Source organism: Protomyctophum bolini, assembly GCF_963924005.1.
Source record: "Protomyctophum bolini genome assembly, chromosome: 1".
NCBI lineage: Eukaryota > Metazoa > Chordata > Actinopteri > Myctophiformes > Myctophidae > Protomyctophum > Protomyctophum bolini.
The window spans coordinates 37,220,526-37,234,335 of record NC_137862.1 but is presented as its reverse complement, the minus strand read 5'-3'; the positions used below and the strand labels follow the sequence as shown (position 1 = coordinate 37,234,335).

Below are 13,810 nucleotides of genomic sequence, written 5' to 3'. Positions count from 1 at the left end.
ATTGGAGAACAGTAAATTAGCTAAAAAGTATATAAAAAAACATTTTTTTTAAAAAATATCTTACTGGGATATCTTACTAACTTGCAATACAAATTAGGCTTCAGGCAGCTCTGTTGGAAGTAATAAACATGTGCATCAGAGCAATTCTTTCTATTTACCCCTTGAAAATCACCTGCATTCCTATATTAATTTATCCTCTTCAACCATGTCAAAATAATGTATGATCAGGCAATTATTCTGGAGCAATATATGGAGGAAATCAGGTCAATTCAGAGTTCATGCCTTCATGGCTCCAATCACAGACCTATTGACTTGAGCGCACACACACACACACACACACACACACACACACACACACACACACACACACACACACACACACACACACACACACACACACACACACACACACACACACACACACACACACACACACACACACAATATTAAGAAGGCATTGGTCTGTAAGGTGTCGTACCGACCCCCCTCTGGGACCCCAAGGAAGACACTCAAAGCTCAATGGAGCACATCCAAACTCTTTCTCCTCCTCTCGTTACCTCCAACTTCTATGCCTGCCCCTTCTCTCTCTCTCTCTCTCTCTCTCTCTCTCTCTCTCTCTCTCTCTCTCTCTCTCTCTCTCTCTCTCTCTCTCTCTCTCTCTCTCTCTCTCTCTCTCTCTCTCTCTCCCTCTCTCTTCGCTCTCTGTAGAGTACCCTGTGATCCAGACTTGCCCATACTGCCTTTTGAAGACAGGGTCTTGGAAATGTAAAAGATCTTGTCCCAGAGGATTGCAAGAAAGGACTGCCATGTGTATATCTCTGACTCTGTCTCTGGTAGCCAGGACAGAACAGCGAGAGCTCCATATCTCCCCTGACATTAATGCTATAGATACTGCTAGACTGCTTTCAAACTGGAGCGGAGGGGGTTCTTATTACAAGATAAGGTGCAGCAGCAGCCAGGGGCTGTGGGGAGGACTGGAAAAATGAATCTTTGATCCCCCCCCAAAGGGAAAAAAAAATCAATTTTGCACGAAGATATCATTCTCCAAGTATAACTACATCAAGTATAGGATTTTTGTGGGTTGCTGCTAAGTTTATAAAATAAAATTGTTCCATTTCACCATAGTACGTTTATAATAAAAAGCAGGTCACGGATGATGAGTAAGCGATAACGCAGAACGAGGTAGCCTGATATAGGAGAATAATGGATGAGGCATATAGGTGAAGGTCTAATGGATGAGGCATATAGGTGAAGGTCTAATGGATGAGGCATATAGGTGAAGGTCTAATGGATGAGGCATATAGGTGAAGGTCTAATGGATGAGGCATATAGGTGATATAGGAGAATAATGGATGAGGCATATAGGTGAAGGTCTAATGGATGAGGCATATAGGTGAAGGTCTAATGGATGAGGCATATAGGTGATATAGGAGAATAATGGATGAGGCATATAGGTGATATAGGAGAATAATGGATGAGGCATATAGGTGAAGGTCTAATGGATGAGGCATATAGGTGAAGGTCAAAATTAGCCTCGCCATCATGCATCATTTTTCAATAGCTGAGCTGCTCATCATGGATAATCTCCCACTTACATACACACCTAAAAGATATTGGTCTGTGTACTGGACTCTGAGTAAAGCCTGAGTTATACAGATATTGGTCTGTGTACTGGACTCTGAGTAAAGCCTGAGTTATAAAGATATTGGTCTGTGTACTGGACTCTGAGTAAAGCCTGAGTTATACAGATATTGGTCTGTGTACTGGACTCTGAGTAAAGCCTGAGTTATAAAGATATTGGTCTGTGTACTGGACTCTGAGTAAAGCCTGAGTTATACGCCAGCATCGCTTGCCTCTCATTGTGATGAGACGTGTTGTGGACTTGTAGATCAGATCTCGTCTACAAGCGACGCATCGTACAGAGTGCTATAAATTAAGCTAAATATTGTGAGTGAGTGCCACTATCACTCTACTCTGGCCTGCATATACAGTGTTTTGTCAAACAAAGTAAAATTACCACCAGTTTACCATTATTATTTATTATCTACTGTATTATGGTTACGTACTGTGAAAAACAATTAGTGGAGGTAGAAGATGATCTCTGGACACACAGGGCGACACCTCTTATAGGCCAATGGGACCCCCAGGGGTCTTTGAGGGGGTTATAGGGGGTCCCCAGCACCTCTTATAGGCCAATGGGACCCCCAGGGGTCTTTGAGGGGGTTATAGGGGGTCCTCTTATAGGCCAATGGGACCCCCAGGGGTCTTTGAGGGGGTTATAGGGGGTCCCCAGCAAAATGATTTAATAATGCATGTGATGCGTTGGGAGCTTGTAGGGGGGGGGAATATTTTAACAACGCAAATCTTGTATAGGGGGAGGGGGGACCAGGGCCAAATACATATTCATTAGGGAGTCCTTGAAATGAAAAATAAATATTATAGACGGCTAGCCTCCTGCAGAGCCACGGCATAATTACAGCCATAGTTGCCAAAAGTATTTCCCATTAACATCACCGTGATGCCGCACAGGGAGAAGAGTTAAGAGTTTGATGAGAGCTATTTAAGGCTGTGAAATTTCCCATTTTCCCCGTGACTGAACCACACGGGCACTGCCAGGACTGAACAATAGTGCCTCCCTTCCCCAGTGATTAACCACACATTTCATTCTTCACAAACATTCACGGCCCGTGTTTAGATTTGCACCATAGGCCCGGAGAACAATAATGTTAACTCTAAAGTGTTGCAGAGGATTGAGATGGGAAGCAGAAAAAGGTGTATGTTGGTGCTGTGCCATACACAGTAATATCCTGAGTGTTCATTTAAAGCTGAGATAGTACAAATTGTCACCTTCTTAATTAAAATGTCATTTTTGAGGCAATTTGTATAAATTTGCAATTTGTTTAGATTGTCATGTAGTATATATTTTTATTAGGGATGTCCCGATCCGATCACGTGATCGGAAATCGGATCGGGAGCAAAAAAATGCGATCGGGACATCCTTGTATCAATATTATATCCATATCATGATATCAGGTGGCTCCATTAATATAATTAAAGGACATTTTGATTGAGGAAGAACTTGAACAGTTTACATGTGTTTTTGTGAACCACCATGTTTTTGTCACACGGAGGTTGATCAAGCTTAGTGGAACTGATATGCTGAAATCAGACTGCACTGCAACATTAACTTTCACATACATCGTCATAGCACAAGAGGACAGGACAACACACACGCACATACATAGAGACATGTACATTTGTGTATAGACATGCATGTGCACGTGCGCGCGCACACACGCCTACATGCATACACCAATCGATAGGCAACTCACAGGCAATCAGACGCCATTATTTGTGAAGTTCCACTCCAGTTCACATGAGCTGATAAAGGAGGCTGCTATTGATTCAGCGGCCCTGAAGGAGAGAGCAATTTAAGCGACCGATGGGGCATAAAACAAACTGCCTTGCTCGAATCACAGAGCCATGGCTGGGAGAAGTCATTTTAAGGACAGGGGGATGAAGGGAAGACCCACTTCTTCCCTGTGGGTATCCGATCAAAGCAGCACAAGCAGGGTTCCCCGGTTTTCAATAAGGGAGCGTGAATTTCCGCGCGTGTGATGAATATAATTACTGATGGGATTGATATGATTATTTTGACCTGAGGTGGAGTTTATCCCAGTTAGGACGGGAACCCCTTTTGGGGTTCTTGTTGCCATCTACTTCTTAGGGCCTCAGTCCTAAATGGGCTATGCCACAGTGGAACGCTCAGTGGTGAGCAAACTACTCAACTGCAGTACTTGAGTCAAAGTATAAATGGTAAATGGTGCATTTATATAGCGCCTTTATCTAAGGCGCTTTACATAGATTGTGCAATATAACAGCAAATATTGAGACGTCTGAGGACAAAAGCTGTATATAGGAGGGGCTAGCACCCCTCAAAAATAGAGTAGAGTTGCTGGCCAACTCCATATATGGGCTTATTAATATTGATGACATCACAAGGCATGGCCATATATGGGGTGTGACTGACTTGCTGACAGGAAATGCAATAATTCCGAGCTGCTTTCATATCTGTGGCAGTGTAATAGTCAGTATGCAATGCCAGTTGCATACTGACTCTCCAGGGAAGATGAACCAAAAAGAAAGCAGTAAACCACAACTGGAATTGCATACTGACTGTTACAGCTGTGGTGGTCCATGTGCATCTGTTTTGTTTTTGTAACGTGTATGTTTCTCTGTCACAACCTCGCGGCCGTGGTTTTCGTTCGTTTCTGATGTTCATATATACAGTAAATGAGTTTGATCTACCAATTGTATAAATCTACCAGTAAGACGCGCAAACGCGGGAAGCGAACGCAGCTCGTACATATTTTGGGTTTTGGACGTATAGCTGCTTTGGGGACTCCTTATATGGTTATGGCTGAGTCATGGTGACACAAATCACTCAGCTCCATATATGGGCACAAAAGCGGGACAGACAGACACACAGACAGACACACAGACATGATCTGCTAGGTCTCATAGTAAGTGCTCATTGCATTCGCAATAAATGCGGCAAGTCTGTGTGTGTGTGTGTGTGTGTGTGTGTGTGTGTGTGTGTGTGTGTGTGTACCTACGTCTGTAATAGACGTAATGCGAGAACCGTTCGCTCCCACCGACTTCAAATTCAATACATGCGTTCCACACCCCCACAGGGAGTGCAGTGCCCGGTGTCGAGTTGTTCCACACCCCCACAGGGAGTGCAGTGCCCGGTGTCGAGTCCGTCGGACAGCCGGTTGTCCCTTCATTGTCAATGCGTTTACAAAACAAACATTGAACTAAAGACAAACATTAACACCCCCATCGTCAAGTTTATTGATATGAAAACGGATCGCATCGCTTCACAGCCTGGGAGCGCCTGTTGCGCAATCCTCGATGTTGCGCAACAGTGAGACGTCATCGAAAATGTCCCCCCCCTGTTTAGCCGACGACAACGAAACTCTTAAAACGATTCGATCGCATCGAGAGTGGTTTGTCTACATCTACAGTAGCTGCCAGGAGGGGAAAGAAAGCCAGGAAAGAAGCGTACCACTTATATAGACGTGCTGCGGTGCGACAGCTTGGCTAACAACACTGCAGAGCTCAAGAACCTGATGTTGGATAGGAATTTGTGGAGGGCAGCGATCCAGGAATCCCGAGTTGGTGTTGGCTAGACCTCACTCTCGCAGGAACTAACAGTAGCTGCTACAGCCACATCCGGAGGAACTAACAGTAGCTGCTACAGCCACATCCGGAGGAACTAACAGTAGCTGCTACAGCCACATCCGGAGGAACTAACAGTAGCTGCTACAGCCACATCCGGAGCAACACCTGGTCCGTCGGTAAAAGTGCTCCGTTGCTATAAATCGACTGGGCGCTATAATTTAATGGATTAAATAACCCCGGGCAATTAAGGTGTTAAACTGTGTGTATATAAAAATAGAAAAACTGTATTCAAGTACAGTACTCGAATAAATGTACTTTGTTACTGTTCACCAGTGGGAGTGCTTATATGTTCAAAAGGAGGAACAAGTGTATGTTACAGAGAGGAAAGCCAGTGAATGACATTCTCTACTGGATGCAAATCAACGGGCTGATAAATGATACAAGTTTGCTTAAGTGGGGTCTCTTCATTAATATTCATTACCCACTTATGTACAAAGGCAGTCAAACAACGAGCAATTTTTCAGATAACACCAACAGTGAAAGAGTGTGTGTGTGTGTGTGTGTGTGTGTGTGTGTGTGTGTGTGTGTGTGTGTGTGTGTGTGTGTGTGAGAGAAAGATTAGGGAAGACAAAGAGTGAGGGTATAGCAAATTAAGTGAGGAAAAGCTCTGTGGTCACCTTGTTAAACTCCTCCCACGAGTTACTCCACGTCCAATAGTGTGCCTTGTATGATCCGAGCCTCACGGCCATCATCTCATTTCCACGGTAATAAAAGATGGGCCTGTTGAGTGCAAGAGAGGTTTCTGAGAAGAAAAGACGATGCCACGCAGCCAACAAAAGCTAAACCCAAACAACTGCTCTTTGAGGGGCGCTAGCCCCTCCTATACACAGGTTTAATGTTTGTCTTTAGTTCAAAGTGTTTAGTAAATGCATTGACAATAAAAGGGGAGAATTCACATCATAGACTTTAATATATTAGTGCCCCTCACTTCACACGGGTGTTTAAAATATGATAATTTAAAAGTAAGTAATACCATCTCATGTTTGGATATTTGATCCACGCACACGCGTACACACAAAAGGACAACACAGTTACCATGCACCTCCTCACCTGTCAGAGAGTGCAGAGTGTTGGAGTGTGTGTGGGTGGTTGAACAGCACAGGTGAAAGGTCAAGACCATCCAGTGCTTGGTGCTCCTGTGGGTCAAGGCCAGCCAAAGCTAGGGTGGTGCTGTACAGATCCATCACGCTGGCCAGCTGATGGCTCACCTGCATTATGGACAAATAAACAAGAGATTACAGCAGTCTCTCTCTCTCTGCGAGGTGTGTCCACTGTCCACACTCCACACTATTCGCTACAAAACGGAGAAACCTGCTTCCAATACGTTTTGTACTCTGAACTCTGACTTCAATTGTATAGTGCACTAATAGATAAAATACTACAGATGTTATCCAGTATCTGTGTTATACACGGCCATTTCAATTTCCTTTGTGCCCGTTCACAGAACCAATTCAGTGCAGTATATCTTCAATGTGCTTTTGCAATGCTCACTGCAACACTCAACTCTCCTCCTGTAATCACTGTGAAATTAGAGTTGTGCTACCATGTAGGCCTACTGTGTAAATGGTGCATTTATATAGCCCTTTTATCCAAAGATTAGGTGAATATTCACCCATTCATTCATTCACCGATGGCGGAGGAAACCGTGCCGTTTTATGGATGCTGATAGAACATTAGCAAATAAATAGAGATAGTTGAAAATCATGATAGGGTCCCTTCAAATGTTCAAGATGGGAATTCTGTTTTAGGGATTATTTTATTCAAAAGTCAACAAGGTAGCAAACAGTCATGAAAAGGTGTGTGTGTGTGTGTGTGTGTGTGTGTGTGTGTGTGTGTGTGTGTGCGCGCGCACACACACACATGCAGGCGTGTGCCATGCACGCATGTGTATACTGTATAAAGGCTGCAGGGAGCGCATTTTTTCAGTCTCCCTATAATCACTGATGGCAGGTTTATTATAAAGCCTCCAAAAAAGCCTCTCTCTATAAATGTGTGTATGCGTGTGTGCGTATTTGTGATGTGGAGGAGAAGGGGTGATGAAGAGGAGCAGAAGTTAGGAGGAGGGATACAGGACCAGGTTAGGCAGGCAGCTGGGGCTGGAGCTAGCTGGTGTTTTATCTCCTCTTCCCAGTCCCAGTGAAAAGCTTTATTTTATTTATAAACTTTGAACTATTTTCAGATAAAATGCCATTTTTTCCACTGTCATCCTTGATCTTCTGTTCCATTCTCTCCTGAGCGAGCCTTAGAGGGAGACGGCACACTCACAATCAGATAGCGCTATCAGGCCTCGGCAGCTGTGCCGCCATGTGCCGCTTTTGCTCCTATCGCCAGCTCGCACGCGCACACACACACACACACACACACACACACACACACACACACACACACACACACACACACACACACACACACACACACACACACACACACACACACACACACACACACACACACACACACACACACACACACACACACACACACACACACACACACACACACACACACACACACACACACACACACACACACACACACACACACACACACACACACACACACACACACACACACACACACACACACACACACACACACACACACACACACACACACACACACACACACACACACACACACACACACACACACACACACACACACACACACACACACACAGTGTCCAACCACTGAAATTAATTCCCTTTTCTCCTGCAGCCAAAGAACTAGCCGTAGAAAGGGCCCCGGACCCACAATGCATTCCATGATCCATCTATGCTTCCAGACAGATGCTCTCACTCTCTCCATCTCTTACACTGACAGAAACAGACAAACACACAACACACACACACACACACACACAAGCTTTTTTTTCATTTTTTAGCTATTGTTTAGATTGCCAAAAATTCAAACCTAAACAATGCGCATTTTGAAATGGAAGTTTATCTTATTAGCTGCCATCTATCATCATCACCCTCCCTCCCCCATTTCTTTATCAACCTCACCCCTCTTTTGTAATCTAAATGAGACTTCATTCTTTTCCCTCTCTCCATTGTTTCTTCCTTTATTTTCGTCTGCCTCATCACACTCTATTTATGCCACTCTCTCTTCCTCTGTGTGTATTTCTCCGTCTCTGCATTAACTGGTGAGTGGTGATGTTGGTTATCTGAGGAGGCAGGCCTTCTATCCCAGCCTCAGCCACTCTGCCTGTGTGTCTGTCGCCTGATAAAAACACAACAAAAGGGACTGCGATGCTCCAGTGTTGGAGGGTCAAATCCACCGTCCCCCTCCCCCACCACCACCCTTTCTCTATTTTCTCTAACTGTCACCCCACCCAACCCAACCCAAACCTCCACCACCACCCCCAACTCATCCTTGGTAATGGCCACTTTCCTCCAGAGGCAACGGGGGAATCCGGACGAGCATCTCCCTCCAACCTTCATTCCAATACACTTTCCTCCTTTTCACCCATCTGAGAGTGTGAATACATGACTGCAATAGAGAGAGCACACTTAACTGGCTGCCCACAGCGACCTTTTAACCAGAAAGCGCTCAACAACAAAGCTAATGGAGCTAAGAGAACATTTTTGATTACTTTTATCTAGACGGGAGTGTATAGAGAGAAGAAAGTGCGGTTAATTGGTCAACACACTGTCCAGGCAGCTACCAGCGCACTCCACAACCTGACAAATCTAAGTAAAATAACAATCAATGTACAGTGCTTTTCAGACTCACAGTTAGCATGTGCCTTTTCACAGTAAAATTAAACAAAGGTGCACCCTGCTCATGATCCTGTAGCATCCACAGCAGAACTGCGCGGATAGTTCAGTGGGATTACCCCACACATACACTGGAATCACCATCCTTTTATTGAGTGGATAGGTACTAGTATGTAAACACCCTTGACACCTTATCTCTTGATCTTAATACTCTAAAGCTTTGAATGAGGCCTAATTCAGACGTGCTGCCCCAGTAACACAGCCAGAAGCCCGCGTAACAAAGGATTCACGTTGCCGTTCATTGTGTGCAGCGTTTTATTCAAAGGGCTTATGGACATTCCAACGTGTAGATCAACAGTGATTTCTCTACAGTATAAAAGGAACAAAAAGGGAGGAAACTCTGCGCCTCCCAAGCAGCAGAGCAACAGATAAAGCAGAGCAGAGTTGTACTGCACGGTAGCAGCAACAAAGGAGCTTTGTCATCACAACGCTGGAGAGCTTCAGGGAGAAGTGGACCTCCTTTCTCTCCAAGCCAAGCCTCCTCCTAACAGCAACAAGCGCACCCATACGGGATTGTATGATGCTCGGCTCGATAGCCACTTCATTCACAGCCGTGTGTCTGTTCAGCAAACGTCGCTGGCAGTTAGGTACGGTGCCAGCCTTTTCCTCTATTTTACCAGGCAACCTTTTTAGCTTGCTCCCTTCCTTGCCCCCCCCCCCCCCCCCATCCCCTCCGCCCCGCTCCCACCCCTCAACCCCCTCCCCTTTATCCTGAGCGCCTGGCATATTCAGATACTGAAGTCCTCATTACGGCTCAATCCAACCTCAGCAAACACACAAACAGATTAGCCGCTTAAGACGCTCCCAATCCCCCTCTCCCTCGCCACTCTGCAGCGCTATCAGGCCCCAGCACACCCCTGTGAGATGAGCCGGGGGCAAGGCTTACCGCAGCCTGCAGAACTGTAGCCTCCGCTCGCTCTCCCCTCCACAAAATCCCTCCGCGTCACAGCCCCGTGTCACAGCTGCCCCTAATACAATTAAAAGTCATTTGCAGAGCGCACAGGCTTAGAAGATCAGGGTGGGGGTTATGTTTGGGAGGAGGCGAGGGGGGTCCTTCCCACACACACACACACACAGACTAGGCATGATGGAGAAAGTGTATGAGAGAGTGTGTGGGGGGGGGAGAGAGAGAGAGAGAGAGAGAGAGGCACAAGAAAGAGAGCATGAGGGGAATGTTTTTCTAAGTAAAAAATAAAAATAAATCACACTTGTGTGAAGAGAGGGGCACTCTTATCATCATAATCATTATATATCACATTCTGAGCTCAGCCAATCAAATCATCGCAAGTAGGGTACACACAGATACACAAAGCTGGGCATCCCTCAATAATAAAATACCATGACAATTTTAAAGAAATTAAATATAATCACAAAATCATAAACATTATCACAAAAATGTTTTTTGTGTTTTGACAATTATTTAGGGGCCCACTTCGACTTGCAATATCCTCATGGCCCACCAGTTGTCCCGGGCCCAAATGTTGGATATCACTGTTTTAGAGATGATACAGAAATGCAAAGAAAGCCGGGGAGAGGATTAGTGATATAATTACTGCTTTTAGCCTCTATACCTGCTTTATATAACAGCGGCGGCAGTATTACAAAGTTCCAGTCGCCTGTTGATAGGCACACCATAAGTGGAGTGAGTGTGCATGGGAGTAAAACCTGTGTTTATATCTATCCGGCTGTGATGTTTTTCAGGATGATAGGATATCCTCCTCTCTTTTTTGATAGGCTTGATTTGACTGAGTGTGTCTGCATGGGAGTATTCTCACCGTGCCTCCTGGAATGTGATCAGGCCACCAAGCGATGGCAGGCTCCCTCATACCACCTTCAAAGGTGGTTTCCTTTCCACAAAGAAACGGCCCATTACTGCCACCTGGAGAGAGACACACACACACACACACACACACACACACACACACACACACACACAGTAACAAGTATTTCAATGCCAAATTCTGTGGCGGGTGTGTGAGCATGCGACCAAGTACACTCACTACAATCCAAAATTACACTACAAAGTTTACACATGAATACTGTTACAATGCTGGGAAATAAGTTAACAAACTGCCAGCATAGGCAGGGAAGGTCAAGGGAGATAAGTCAAAATTAAATACACCAGTAAATTGGCAGCCTTTCCAGTTAAGTGTGAATGGGCTTTCAGAGTGAATTAACATTCTGGATATTTTGCTGTGTAAAGTCGTCTGTATATCACTTACTCTGATTTGGGCCAGACATAACAGCAGCTCCGTTGTCTGAAGTGAAGAAGACAAAGGTGTTGTGTTCGATGCTCAGAGCCTGCAGCCATGCAATCATCTGGCCAACACTGTCGTCCAGCTCCATCACAGCATCACCATACCTACAACACACGGTAAATCATTAGATTTTAGATTTCTTATGACATGGGTATCTGCAATTATGCAACCGACATGTTTCTGTCCCTATAATTTATATCAATTAATATCAATCGGTAGTCTATGACTCTCCAAAATCGGTATTGGACTCCCAATTATGGCGTTGTTCAGGCTCTACCTACAACACAGTTAACACAGCAGAGGAATCCCGGCTAGAGAATAAAAGTTATGCATTGCCGCTTTATCAGCTCAAACTAACACCAACTAGAAAAAGTGCCCTTCTGGGCACAGGTCTCCACCAGGATAGGAGTGTGTGTGATTTGGCTAAATGTTTCTAAAAGTAATATAATCATGTTTGTGTGTGTGTGTGTGTGTGTGTGTGTGTGTGTGTGTGTGTGTGTGTGTGTGTGTGAGATGCGGCTTGGCCTGTTGTAGCGCCACCATGAGGCTGATTTCTTCCTCAGCCTAGTGGGAATATGCATGCACAGTTTCACCGCAATCGGACGCTGCGTTGAGTAGTTGTGGCAATTTGTACAAAACGGGTACAAAGCGGGCTACTCCTGAAAAGTTTAGAAGCCAATCGTAGGCAATGAAGGTGGATTATGAGAAATCAAACAAACCCGTCTTGATCACATGACTATGGAGAGCATGTATAGTTGTATACCGATTCGCGTGAAATTTGGATAAAATCCGAAGGAGTAATATTAGAAAATGTGTTTTACATATGTCGGCCTCCTGGTGGTGCTATAAAGAGCAGATGTGAAAGATTGCAGGCAAAGATTTTTCCTTGGCCTCTCTAGGGAGTTGGCATACGAAGTTATCCACAGATCCGTGCAGTTAGAGGTAAAAACACTTTTAGGCCAGTTATAGCGCCACCATGAGGCCGAGTTGAAAATGTTCACGTGGCATTTCTTCCTCGGCCTAGTGGGAATGTGCGTGCACAATTTCACGGAAATCACACGATGTGTTCATGATTTGCAACATTTTGTTTGAAACCGAGCACTCCTGCGAACTTTGGAAGCCAATCTTAGCCAATCAGTATGGAGTCGGAGAAATCTGAAAGACCCGTTTCGTTGAATGGCTCTAGACTAGAGAGACTGTGTACCAATTTGCATGATGTTTGGACAAAATCTGTAGGTGTACTGTCCAAAAACTTGTTTTGCACAAAGAGGCCTCCTAGTGGCACTATAACAGGCCGTTCTGGAAATTTCGGGGCAGAGGTTCATCGTTGGCATCCAGGGAGTGTGTTTGCAAAAACCGGGTTAACGGTGCCGGAGATTAGCTGTTCACAGACGGACGGACAGACACACGGACGGAGTGCAAAACATACTCTCTCCCCATGCCTTCGGACTGGTGGAGACAATAAAGCCAGGATGCATTACTAAATAACATGTGGTTACAGATTATTTTGTAGGCTATATAATGTAATGGAACCTTTGGCAGACTCAACAAACAGGAAATGGGATTGTACCGGCCTCGCTGACTCTTCCCCAGGAAACGCTTGGAGGCGTAGACGGGGGCGTGGGTGGCATCGGCTGCCCAGTACAGGAAGAAGGGTCGCCGAGCAAGAGTTTGGCGGAATATGAAGTCGAGACCCTCCTGTAAAAGTGGAAGAATGATGTAATTTACTAGCAATCACAATGTAATTTTGTCTAATCTGGATGGTAGAGTATGTTCATACAATATAACTTATACAATTGGGGTGGTTGTATTTGGTCTCCCTGCTCTTCTACGGATACCTTTAGATCCTGTGTTTGGTTTGACACGACTGGTTGACATGCCTTAACATATCCCTTCTACAAAAAACGTTTTGTGAACTTGTGATACATTTGTGTAGATCGGCTATTTTTGGAAAAGACCAAAAAAAAAAAGCAAAAAGGGAGGGCACCAAGTATTGACCCCTGGGTAACTACGTATATTATAGGGTTTGAGTGAATAAAACGGTAAATCTGTAACATTATGTGCTTGGCCTATTTGCACCGCAGTTCAATTCGCAATTGCAATGTAAAACAACAACAATGGCTACGTTTACATGAAGGGTGATCATTCCGAATAAATACTTCCGAATAAAATACATCCGATGTAATGTTTTTTGCCGCGAGTTTACATGGGAAATGGTCATTCCGAATGAGTGTTTATATGGAGAAGTGATAGAAGACATGATACATGTTAATTCACGTGAAACTACGCCATCTGTTGGACACATAAAATATAGGCAGTTCATTCATTGTGACTGTCTCAACAATACAAACATAATTATTACAGACGAAAGACGATACTTTGAAATCCCATCATTTCATTCCGCAGTAGCTTTGAGGCTGCTGGTTGGATAGGGGCGGCGTGGGCATATATGTTTAGTGTTTACCGTCTTTTTTTCCCCACCCGCTGCGGCTCCGCTTCTCCGCTGGGAAGGTGATCATCTCGTTTTTA

At 44.7% G+C, this 13,810-nt stretch overlaps 1 protein-coding gene across 1 annotated transcript in view; it reads right to left on the bottom strand.

Moving 5' to 3' along the window:
- Positions 1–13,810, bottom strand: part of galns (galactosamine (N-acetyl)-6-sulfatase) — a 31,609-nt gene that overhangs the window by 10,341 nt on the left and 7,458 nt on the right. Inside the window, exons 7-11 of the mRNA XM_080761133.1 lie at positions 12,852–12,979; positions 11,246–11,385; positions 10,799–10,902; positions 6,295–6,452; positions 5,862–5,964 (exon numbers count right to left, since the gene is read on the bottom strand). Of these exons, the coding sequence (XP_080617259.1) occupies positions 5,862–5,964; positions 6,295–6,452; positions 10,799–10,902; positions 11,246–11,385; positions 12,852–12,979 (633 nt within the window). The remainder of the gene's footprint in view (positions 1–5,861; positions 5,965–6,294; positions 6,453–10,798; positions 10,903–11,245; positions 11,386–12,851; positions 12,980–13,810) is intronic.